The sequence below is a fragment of the Manis javanica genome, chromosome 1, assembly GCF_040802235.1.
Source record: "Manis javanica isolate MJ-LG chromosome 1, MJ_LKY, whole genome shotgun sequence".
Taxonomy (NCBI): Eukaryota; Metazoa; Chordata; class Mammalia; order Pholidota; family Manidae; genus Manis; species Manis javanica.
Window position 1 is genome coordinate 121,698,505 of NC_133156.1, and position 12,691 is coordinate 121,711,195.

Here is a 12,691-nt window from a genome sequence, read left to right on the forward strand (position 1 = left end):
CACCCTTTAAGTGATCAACATTAAGGATATTTAAAGCATGCGTTGATCCTTGATTTACCAATAGTTTTATCCTGTTAAGGAGTAATCCCCCTTTTCTTTCTTTCTTTCTTTTTTTTTTTTTAAATTTTTAATCTACACTTACCTGAAGAATACTATGTTTACTATGCTCTCCCCTATATCAGGTCCCCCCTAACAACCACATTACGGTTACTGTCCATCAGCTTAGCAAAATGTTGTAGAGTCACTACTTGTCCTCTCTGTGTTGTGCAGCCCACCCTCCCCTATCTCCCTCCCCCCCATGCATGCTAATCTTAATACCCCCGTTCTTCTTCCCCCCCCTTATCCCTCCCTGCCCACCCATCCTCCCCAGTTCCTTTCCCTTTGGTACCTGTTAGTCCATTTTTGGGTTCTGTAATTCTGCTGCTGTTTTGTTCCTTCAGTTTTTCCTTTGTTCCTATACTCCTCAGATGAGTGAAATCATTTGGTATTTCTCTTTCTCCGCTTGGCTTATTTCACTGAGCATAATACTCTCCAGCTCCATCCATGTTGCTGCAAATGGTTGGATTTTTCCACTTCTTATGGCTGAGTAATATTCCATTGTGTATATGTACCACATCTTCTTTATCCATTCATCTACAGATGGACATTTAGGTTGCTTCCAATTCTTGGCTATTGTAAATAGTGCTGCGATAAACATAGGAGTGCATCTGTCTTTCTCAAACTTGATTGCTGCGTTCTTAGGGTAAATTCCTAGGAGTGGAATTCCTGGGTCAAATGGTAGGTCTGTTTTGAGCATTTTGATGCACCTCCATACTGCTTTCCACAATGGTTGAACTAATTTACATTCCCACCAGCAGTGTAGGAGGGTTCCCCTTTCTCCACAGCCTCGCCAACATTTGTTGTTGTTTGTCTTTTGGATGGCAGCTATCCTTACTGGTGTGAGGTGATACCTCATTGTAGTTTTAATTTGCATTTCTCTGATAATTAGCGATGTGGAGCATCTTTTCATGTGTCTCTTGGCCATCTGTATTTCTTTTTTGGAGAACTGTCTGTTCAGTTCCTCTGCCCATTTTTTAATTGGGTTATTTGTTTTTTGTTTGTTGAGGCGTGTGAGCTCTTTATATATTCTGGACGTCAAGCCTTTATCGGATGTGTCATTTTCAAATATATTCTCCCATACTGTAGGGTTCCTTTTTGTTCTATTGATGGTGTCTTTCGCTGTACAGAAGCTTTTCAGCTTAATGTAGTCCCACTTGCTCATTTTTGCTGTTGTTTTCCTTGCCCGGGGAGATATGTTCAAGAAGAGATCACTCATGTTTATGTCTAAGAGGTTTTTGCCTATGTTTTTTTCCAAGAGTTTAATGGTTTCGTGACTTACATTCAGGTCTTTGATCCATTTTGAGTTTACCTTTGTATATGGGGTTAGACAATGGTCCAGTTTCATTCTCCTACATGTAGCTGTCCAGTTTTGCCAGCACCATCTGTTGAAGAGACTGTCATTTTGCCATTGTATGTCCATGGCTCCTTTATCAAATATTAATTGACCATATATGTTTGGGTTAATTTCTGGGGTCTCTAATCTGTTCCACTGGTCTGTGGCTCTGTTCTTGTGCCAGTACCAAATTGTCTTGATTACTATGGCTTTGTAGTAGAGCTTGAAGTTGGGGAGTGAGATCCCCCCTACTTTATTCTTCTTTTTCAGGATTGCTTTGGCTATTCGGGGTCTTTGGTGTTTCCATATGAATTTTTGAATTATTTGTTCCAATTCATTGAAGAATGTTGCTGGTAATTTGAGAGGGATTGCATCAAATTTGTATATTGCTTTCGGCAGGATGGCCATTTTGACGATATTAATTCTTCCTAGCCATGAGCATGGGATGAGTTTCCATTTATTAGTGTCCCCTTTAATTTCTCTTAAGAGTGACTTGTAGTTTTCAGAGTATAAGTCTTTCACTTCCTTGGTTAGGTTTATTCCTAGGTATTTTATTCTTTTTGATGCAATGGTGAATGGAATTGTTTTCCTGATTTCTCTTTCTATTGATTCGTTGTTAGTGTATAGGAAAGCTACAGATTTCTGTGTGTTGATTTTGTATCCTGCAACTTTGCTGTATTCCGATATCAGTTCTAGTAGTTTTGGAGTGGAGTCTTTAGGGTTTTTTATGTACAGTATCATGTCATCTGCAAATAGTGACAGTTTAACTTCTTCTTTACCAATCTGGATTCCTTGTATTTCTTTGTTTTGTCTGATTGCTGTGGCTAGGACCTCCAGTACTATGTTAAATAACAGTGGGGAGAGTGGGCATCCCTGTCTGGTTCCCGATCTCAGTGGAAATGCTTTCAGCTTCTCGCTGTTCAGTATAATGCTGGCTGTGGGTTTATCATATATGGCCTTTATTATGTTGAGGTACTTGCCCTCTATTCCCATTTTGCTGAGAGTTTTTATCATGAATGGATGTTGAATTTTGTCAAATGCTTTTTCAGCATCTATGGAGATGATCATGTGGTTTTTGTCTTTCTTTTTGTTGATGTGGTGGATGATGTTGATGGATTTTCGAATGTTGTACCATCCTTGCATCCCTGGGATGAACCCCACTTGGTCATGGTGTATGATCCTTTTGATATACTGTTGAATTCTGTTTGCTAATATTTTATTGAGTATTTTTGCATCTACGTTCATCAGGGATATTGGTCTGTAATTTTCTTTTTTGGTGGGGTCTTTGCCTGGTTTTGGTATTAGGGTGATGTTGGCTTCATAGAATGAGTTTGGGAGTATTCCCTCTTCTTCTATTTTGTGGAACACTTTAAGGAGAATGGGTATTATGTCTTCTCTGTGTGTCTGATAAAATTCCGAGGTAAATCCGTCCGGCCCCGGGGTTTTGTTCTTGGGTAGTTTTTTGATTACTGTTTCAATTTCTTTGCTTGTAATTGGTTTGTTTAACTTTTGTGTTTCTTCCTTGGTCAGTCTTGGGAGGTTGTATTTTTCTAGGAAGTTGTCCATTTCTTCTAGGTTTTCCAGCTTGTTGGCATATAGGTTTTCATAGTAGTCTTTAATAATTCTTTGTATTTCTGTGGAGTCTGTCGTGATTTTTCCATTCTCATTTCTGATTATGTTGATTTGTGTTGACTCTCTTTTTCTCTTAATAAGTTGGGCTAGAGGCTTATCTATTTTGTTTATTTTCTCAAAGAACCAGCTCTTGGTTTCGTTGATTTTTGCTATTGTTTTATTCTTCTCAATTTTGTTTATTTCTTCTCTGATCTTTATTATGTCCCTCCTTCTGCTGACTTTAGGCCTCATTTGTTCTTCTTTTTCCAGTTTTAATAATTGTGATGTTAGACTATTCATTTGGGATTGTTCTTCCTTCTTCAAGTGTGCCTGGATTGCTATATACTTTCCTCTTAAGACTGCTTTCGCTGCATCCCACAGAAGTTGGGGCTTAGTGTTGTTGTTGTCATTTGTTTCTATATATTCCTTGATCTCTATTTTGATTTGTTCATTGATCCATTGATTATTTAGTAGCATGTTGTTAAGCCTCCATGTGTTTGTGAGCCTTTTTGTTTTCTTTGTAGAATTTATTTCTACTTTCATACCTTTGTGGTCTGAAAAATTGGTTGGTAGAATTTCAATATTGTGGAATTTACTGAGGCTCTTTTTGTGAGCTAGTATGTGGTCTATTCTGGAGAATGTTCCATGTGCACTTGAGAAGAATGTATATCCTGTTGCTTTTGGATGTAAAGTTCTATAGATGTCTATTAGGTCCATCTGTTCTAGTGTGTTGTTCAGTGCCTGTGTGTCTTTACTTATTTTCTGCCCGGTGGATCTATCCTTTGGGGTGAGTGGTGTGTTGAAGTCTCCTACAATGAATGCATTGCAGTCTATTTCCCTCTTTAGTTCTGTTAGTATTTGCTTCACATATGCTGGTGCTCCTGTATTGGGTGCATATATATTTAGAATGGTTATATCCTCTTGTTGGACTGAGCCCTTTATCATTATGTAGTGGCCTTCTTTATCTCTTGTTACTTTCTTTGTTTTGAAGTCTATTTTGTCTGATATTAGTACTGCAACCCCTGCTTTCTTCTCACTGTTGTTTGCCTGAAATATGTTTTTCCATCCCTTGACTTTTAGTCTATGCTTATCTTTGGGTTTAAGGTGAGTTTCTTGTAAGCAGCATATAGATGGGTCTTGCTTTTTTATCCATTCTATTACTCTATGTCTTTTGATTGGTGCATTAAGTCCATTTACATTTAGGGTGACTATTGAAAGATATGTACTTATTGCCATTGCAGGCTTTAGATTCGTGGTTACCAAAGGTTCAAGGTTAGCTTCTTTAGTATCTTACTGCCTAACTTAGCTCGCTTATTGAGCTGTTATATACACTGTCTGGAGAGTCTTTTCTTCTCTCCCTTCTTATTCCTCCTCCTCCATTCTTCATATGTTGTGTGTTTTGTTCTGTGCTCTTTTTAGGGGTGCTCCCATCTAGAGCAGTCCCTGTAGGATGCCCTGTAGAGGTGGTTTGTGGGAAGCAAATTCCCTCAGCTTTTGCTTGTCTGGGAATTGTTTGATCCCACCATCATATTTAAATGATAGTCGTGCTGGATACAGTATCCTTGGTTCAAGGCCCTTCTGTTTCATTGCATTAAGTATATCATGCCATTCTCTTCTGGCCTGTAGGGTTTCTGTTGAGAAGTCTGATGTTAGCCTGATTGGTTTTCCTTTATAGGTGACCTTTTTCTCTCTAGCTGCCTTTAAAACTCTTTCCTTGTCCTTGATCCTTGCCATTTTAATTATTATGTGTCTTGGTGTTGTCCTCCTTGGATCCTTTCTGTTGGGGGTTCTGTATAATTCCATGGTCTGTTCGATTATTTCCTCCCCCAGTTTGGGGAAGTTTTCAGCAATTATTTCTTCAAAGACACTTTCTATCCCTTTTCCTCTTTCTTCCTCTTCTGGTATCCCTATAATACGAATGTTTTTCCTTTTGTATTGGTCACATATTTCTCTTAGTGTTGTTTCATTCCTGGAGATCCTTTTATCTCTCTCTATGTCAGCTTCTATACGTTCCTGTTCTCTGGCTTCTATTCCTTCAATGGCCTCTTGCATCTTATCCATTCTGCTTATAAATCCTTCCAGGGATTGTTTCACTTCTGTGATCTCTTTCCTGACATCTGTGATCTCCTTCCGGACTTCATCCCACTGCTCTTGCATTTTTCTCTGCATCTCATCCCACTGCTCTTGCATTTTTCTCTGCATCTCATCCCATTGCTCTTGCATTTTTTTCTGCATCTCTGTCAGCATGTTCATGATTTTTATTTTGAATTCTTTTTCAGGAGGACTAGTTAGGTCTGTCTCCTTCTCAGGTGTTGTCTCTGTGATCTTTGTCTGCCTGTAGTTTTGCCTTTTCATGGTGATAGAGATAGTCTGCAGAGCTGGTACAAGTGACCGCTGGAAGAGCTTCCCTTCTTGTTGGTTTGTAGCCTTTTCCTGGGAGAATAGCGACCTCTAGTGGCTTGTGCTGGGCAGCTGTGCGCAGACAGGGCTTCTGCTTCCTGCCCAGTTGCTTTGGGGTTTATCTCCACTGTTGCTGTGGGCTTGGCCTGGCTGGGGCTGTTCCTCCAAAATGGTGGAGCCCCGTTGGAGGGGGAGCAGCCAGGAGACTATTTATCTCCGTAAGGGGCCTCTGTGCTCCCTGCTTTCCAGGGGGTTAGAGTGCCCAGAGATCCCCAGATTCCCTGCTTCTGGTCTAAGTGACCTGTCCTGCCCCTTTAAGATTTCCAAAAAGCACTCTCCAAACCAAAACAACAACAGCAACAATGAGAGAGGGAACAGAAAGGAAAAAAAAAAGAAAAAACACGCGATTTTTTTTTTTTTTTTTTCCTCAGGTGCCGGTCCCAGGCACCCGCGCACTGGTCCTGCTGCCCTGTCTCCCTAGCACCAGGGTCCCTGTCCTTTCAAGGCTTCCAAAAAGCACCCACCCACCGGTCCCGCAGGGAAGGAACGCTCAATATTCTTGGTCCTCAGGCACTGGTCCCACGCACCCGCTCACCAGTCCCGCCGCCCTGCCTTCCTAGCACCGGGGTCCCTGTCCCTTCAAGGCTTCCAAAAAGCACTTGGCAAAAAGAGAGAAAAAAAAGGGGAAAAACGCGCGATTTCTTCCGTCCTCAGGTGCTGGTCTCAGGCACCCACCCACCGGTCCCACAGGGAAAAATGCGGGATATTCTTTGTCCTCAGGTGCCGGTCCCAGGCACCCGCTCACCAGTCCCGCCGCCCTGCCTCCCTAGCACCGGGGTCCCTGTCCCTTTTAGGCTTCCAAAAAGCACTCGCAGAAAAGAGAAAAAAAAAGGGGAAAAACGCGCGATTTCCTCTGTCCTCAAGTGCCGGTCTCAGGCACCCGCCCACCGGTCCCGCAGGGAAAAATGGGGGATATTCTTTGTCCTCAGGCGCCGGTCCCAGCCACCCGCTCACCAGTCCCGCCACCGTGCCTCCCTAGCACTGGGGTCCCCGTCCCTTCAAGGCTTCCAAAAAGCGCTTGCCAAAAAGAGAAAAAAAAAAAAAAAAAAAAAAAAAAAGGGGAAAAACGCGCGACCTCCTCCGTCCTCAGGCACCGGTCTCAGGCACCCGCCCCCAGGTCTCGCAGGGAGAAACGCGGGATATTCTTTGTCCTCCGGCGCCGTTCCCAGGCACCTCCTCACCGGTCCCGCCACCCTGCCTCCCCAGCAACGGGGGCCAGTCCCTCTAAGGCTTCCAAAAAGCGCTCGCCAAAAAAAAAAACTGCTCCGGTTTCTCTCCACCCGCCGGGAGCCGGGGGGAGGGGCGCTCGGGTCCCGCCGGGCTGGGGCTTGTATCTTACCCCCTTCACAAGGCGCTGGGTTCTTGCAGGTGTGGATGTGGTCTGGATGTTGTCCTGTGTCCTGTGGTCTCTATTTTAGGAAGATTTTTCTTTGTTATATTTTCATAGCTCTATGTGTTTTTGGGAGGAGATTTCCACTGCTCTACTCACGCCGCCATCTTGGCTCCCGCCCTTAAGAGAGATTGATATTTTTTTTAACGCTGTACATATTTAATGTATACAACTCAGTAAGTTTTTTCACTGCAGGAAGGTACAGACATGTTCATTACCTCCCAAGGTTTCCTCCCACTTCTATTTTTTTTTTTTGAGAGGGCATCTCTCATATTTATTGATCAAATGGTTGTTAACAACAATAAAATTCTGTATAGGGGACTCAATGCACAATGACATTTTGATTTTAATTGGCATTGGTGTGACCTAACTATTAGGATTTTTAAATGCTCCTAAGGTGATTCTCGTGTGTCAAAGTCTGTCTACCATTGGTGCATGCCTCTGCCCTTTATAACAGTCAGCTCTTCCATGGAAATTCTTCACTTTTCATCCGTTTGCTAATTTCTGCTTTTTTCTTTCCTGAAAACCTGTTCAGTATAGACTCATTTAGCAAGTACTCTTTAGCTGTCCCTACCCAACTCCACAGATCTATGGCTTCATGATTCCCAGGATGTTTATGTGAACTGCTTTACAGAGCATCCCAAGTCTGATTATGAGTTCATATTCCAGTTGACAGCTTCTGCGAGATAAGAAGTTATTCCTCTTTTCCTCTTTTTTAAAATCTCCCCCAGCTCTGCTTCCTGCTGACATAGGTCTGACATTCATGGATGAGACAAAAGTATGACTGTTGTGGAATACTCATTAGATAGTTTTATTTAGATTATGTTTTAAGATTAAAAATTTTTTTTTATTTTACTCTAGCTGCAACAGATCAACTTCATGAGCCTAATGCAAATCGTAGGATCATCTTTTGCTAACCTCCCAGATATACATGAGCTTCTACAGCAATCTCAGCCTGTGCATTTGGTGGGAAGCCAGGTATCAAACCCTACAAGAGGCAGTAGTGATGTTGAAGACACCAGTAGAAATCTAAAGGAGAGAGTTTTTATTAAACCACAATCCATGGGAGAGTCCACCAGAGAGCCTGGCAAGAACAGCCCACACTGCCAGAAAGGCATTGTGCAGTCTGATCAAGATAGGAATGGAAATTTACAGGTAATACATTTAAAAATACCATTAAAGTTGCCCTAGTAGTTCAGTGTTGGTTTTTATTTGAGCAAGTAACTTTTTTAGCAATTGCTACTTGCCATCCCCTCCAAAGCATATTGAACATACAAAATGAGTTGGTAATAAGTTACCTACTACCTTTTTTCTAAACTTACATAATAGCTTTTTTTTTTTTCCAGGATGTTTCACATGGGAGTATTCCTTTATGTCAATTAGAACGCCAACCCCAGAAGAGAGGACTAACTCCAGCATCTCAAAGCGTACCAACCAATTCACTGTCTCCAGCTTCTTCTGGAAATACTCATCTCCACCTTTTGTCCACATCATCTGCCATTCCGAAGACACCTAGACTTATCCCAGCTGTAAAAACTTTCAGACCTGGTGATGGTTTTCCTTTGCTTCAATTTCAGCCTAAGAGTGAATTTAAGCCCCTTTTCTTCCATACAGGAAGAGTTCCTCAGGTTCCCTTTAGGCCTCTGCCACATCCAAGAGAGGCTTGGGGATCTGAGTTCTCCCAACCTCCTTTGCCACTGAGAGAAATGCATAGTACTGCAATGTCCCATTTGAATTTGAGCCAATATAATACTGAATCCATAAAAAAATCAGTTGAGCAGAAGAAATGGGCAGAAACTGTAACTACAGAAATCCCTAAGCATTTGAACTTGGATCAGTATGTTGGACAAGAAAACCTGACACTTCAACAAGACTCTTCAATATTTATGAAACCAGAAAAACCATTGAATGTTAAGCTAGGGCCCCTTGGGATATTTCCTCAGAATTCCTATGGATTTCCATTACTGCACCTGCAACTTAAATCTCCTTATATGTTTTCATCTGCCTCAAGAGCATCAGTTACAGTTCCTTCAGTACCTATCAGAACTGTAACAGAAGAAAGTAAATACCCGGGACTATCATTACTTAATTCATGTCTAGCCTCAGAAAATACGGTAATAATTTTTTGTAGAGTGATAGAAAAGCACATTCCTGCATTTTTCATACCATAAATACTATACACACAATGAAAAACTCTTACACATTTCTTTTTTAGAAAATAATGCTTCTGTTTTTTTAAAATAACATATAAATCTGGTTTAAAATAGTAATTGGGTATTTTAAAGGTTTTAGGTCTTTCTTGTACATCAGTGCTAGAATTTGCTAGATTCTTTCATCGACATTTCTTCTGCTCTGAGAAGAAATAAGTAAAATAAAATGACTAGTATTCTTGTTCATGTTTGTAGGGGTGTGTGTGTGTGTGTGTGTTCATGTACATGTGTGTCAAGATAGCATTGTCTGAGGTTTCTAGCAGTTGTGTTATGATTGCCTTCAAATCTGTTACAAGTTAAGACTTTTAAGTAGGTCTACAAGTAGTTGTGCATTTAAAAAAGTGGTATTTTAACAATATTAAAACAAAGATTGAATCTTTATAAACTCATCAAATTCTCCTTAAAGTTGTGACCTTTGATTTATGAAATTAAAATTGTTTAGGTTCTAATTGTGTAAGTTAGTAGTACCATCACAGAAGGATAATTAAGTAATTCATTCTCTGGTGCACTTTTAAGATTTGAAGATGGTAGTGGAAAAGAAATGGTCATTCTTTAGGAAAAGTATGGTTTACTGTGCCTTCTTTTCTTCTGAAACTATTATAAATGGAAAATAAAAGATTAAAGGAGCATAAAGTAGATATTTTGAGAGGGATTTAAGGAAATTTTTTTATTAGAGAGAACAGTATTTTGAACCCTCCAACTCACCACCACCTAGTGTCATTGGTTATCAGCATATTGCTAATCTGTTTCATCCGTAATCTTCACCCCTCTGCATCCTTCCTGTTCCAAAGAACTTTAAATCAAATTCTTGATATTATATAATTTAATTTATAATTATAAGAAGGAAGATTTTTAATATGAACAAGAAATTAGAAGATAAGGACTTCTTGCTTAACTTCTAAAATAGGAAGACCCAGTTAAAATTTTCGGCTCCCTGAAATTATTTATTCCTTAACATCTGGATATTCATTTTACCAGTCCAAATCAGTATGTTATCTTTGACATGTCCTATCTCTTACACTTGTTAGTTTAGTTTAAGCAAATGTTTCTCTCAATTTTTTATTAATGTATTACATAACAGGTTTGTAATTTTAGATTATGCTTTGTTTCTTATAGTACAAAAAGCCACAGCTTGTTCCATTTGAAAACCTCATTGCATTTAAACAAAGCCAAGAGAAAGTAACACATAATTTATTTGAACAAGGTGATTCTGGACACTTTCAGTCTCTAAAGGTCAAAATAGAACCATCTGAAGTGAGACAAGAAAAGGACAATAAAAAAAGGCAAGTTTTAAGTAAAATTTTATTTAAGAATATCACATACCTGCATTTATTATTCATTACAGTAAAATAGTTATAAAGATGGGCGTTATCTGGTTCGACCTTTCAGCCTATACACAATTGCATATTCAATTTTTTTGTCGTGTCATACATTTAAATGTATCTTGTGATGTAGAAACTCCTATATCATAAAAGACAAATACTAACTTTTTCCATTTTATTAAGGAATTCTTTTCTGGAGGATTCTCTTACATTTTTCTGTAACAGGATGAGCAGTCATCTTTTTCAGCCCAAATATTTAGTATTTCACATAGTATTCCATGTACTATCCAAAACACTGAGCTAATGACTTACTGTTCTTCATCTTAGCGTATCTTGCAGAGTCTTATATAGGAAGTGGGAGAGTAAGTGATGTGAATTGTTCCAGGGTACTAAGAAATGTTCATGTAAAAAGCAAAGCTGTGACTTCTTATGAAGAGTATTTATAGTATTTTACTTAAAATACATGCTCAATACATGTTCTGACTGATAGATTTTCTGAGTCTAGAAAATAGGTTTTAAATTTCATGTTTATCAGACCCTAAAATCTACCAGTGCTCTTTGCAGAAATGCTTCCTTCCTTGCATCTTTTCCAGGTGTTCTCTCTTCAAAGTAAGTCTTTCCCTTAACTCCTTCCTCCTTGCTGAGATTTCAGTGAGGTGACTTAAGTGCACCTAACTTCTTCAAATAGGTGAATGGAGATATCTGATAGGGTTTCTGGGGCCAGTTTAGAATCTACAGAAAATAAATTTTGAAAATTACCTAAAAGGTGTAACTCTGACCTTAGATTCCAGTGACTAACACAGAAAAGTCAGTTCAGGTAGTCAAGAAACTAGAAAAAAGTCATGTGTCCTCGACTTTTGCCCTATTTGCTTGTATTCTAAGCAGAATATCTTGCTAATTTATTTAAATGCCATTGAAAATAATTTACATTAATTTTGATAACTGTTACTCTGTATATCATGATACAAATTAAAATTCATGTACTAAATGTATAGTAAAATATATTTTACACTATTGAGATAGGGTAATATATTTTAGTAAAGATAGTAAAAATGTATTTTACACTATTGTTTTTAACAGGCAAAGACGACGAGCAGAGAAAGAGCTGAAAGAAAAAGGATTAGAGAAACTAAGGAGAAAACCAAGTGTGACATTCCAAGCAGAGGATTCCATCATTAATGATAATGATTCAGGAATAGTTACAAAACCCAAGGTAGAAAAACTACTGTACGTTCTTCCCAGGTCTGCATAATAGAGTCTGGCCTGTTTTTGTGGTTTATTTTGTCTTTGGTTGCTGTAAGCTTCTGATTGTGTCTAGAAGAATCTTTTTATCATTAAATACGTAAGTCTCTGCTATGTCCTTCCATGAAACAGATAATACAGTTGTGAATGAGAAAAACAACTTGATGGTAAATCAAAAACTGTAGTTTGGAACATCTGTTTGTGTGACGTTTTTCTATTTGAAATCTTTGCTCTTTTCTGTGACATCTTAATGCATATCATGTTATTTGGGTTTTTCTCCTATTACAGTTTCACCCCTCTTTTAGGTGCCTTTGGAATTTCCCAAATATAGGTTTGTTATGTAACCTATATTTTAAATTCGATCTTTTCAAGTAGTTTTGTTTACATGGATTTTTCAAAGGCACCTTTTCAGTAAGTCCTCAAGAGCATGTCTGGAGGCCCTTAGTAACAGTATTGAGCCTCTAAGGAATTTTGATAGTATGGGGCTACTCTTTAACTGTTACAGCTACTCAGCAGGAGGGAACTGTAAATTTTTTAACTGCCTTAAATTGGTAGTGCTGTTTTATTGTCTGATTTGTGAGTTTCGTGAACTCCTTTGTAGAGTTGCTTTGACAGAGTAAATAAATATTTCTAGAATTACAGGACCTATACCTAAAAATCCATAGCTATTGAATATTTTTATTTTTTTCAAAATAATTACTGTGTTGAGTTAATCATAGATTGATCATTTGGGGATTCATTTAGGAGCAACAAGAACATCATGGTTTCCAGCCTTTGGATGACTTTGACATTCCTTTGGGTATGTATATGCATGATTACTATAGTGTCTCAATTCAGAATTAAAATCAACTTTCTAGAAATATGTATATTAAAATGAGACTAAATTATTTTAATGTTATTTTTAACAAGGTGTGTGTGTGTGTTTTGATATGTTTTCTAACAGAGCTGTGGTTGACAAACTATGGCCCACAGGCCACACCCCAATCATAGCTGTTTTTGTAAAACAAGTTTTATTGAAACACAC

General features: G+C 38.9%; 1 protein-coding gene across 6 annotated transcripts in view; it reads left to right on the top strand.

The window, feature by feature from the left end:
* The window catches only part of CPLANE1 (ciliogenesis and planar polarity effector complex subunit 1), a 197,196-nt gene that overhangs the window by 126,939 nt on the left and 57,566 nt on the right, over positions 1 to 12,691 (top strand). For all 6 annotated transcript variants that reach the window (XM_073236992.1, XM_073236980.1, XM_073236989.1 and 3 more), the window contains 5 exons: positions 7,755 to 8,048; positions 8,240 to 9,007; positions 10,220 to 10,386; positions 11,506 to 11,638; positions 12,412 to 12,466. In XM_073236992.1, coding sequence (XP_073093093.1) covers positions 7,755 to 8,048; positions 8,240 to 9,007; positions 10,220 to 10,386; positions 11,506 to 11,638; positions 12,412 to 12,466 — 1,417 coding nt within the window. The remainder of the gene's footprint in view (positions 1 to 7,754; positions 8,049 to 8,239; positions 9,008 to 10,219; positions 10,387 to 11,505; positions 11,639 to 12,411; positions 12,467 to 12,691) is intronic.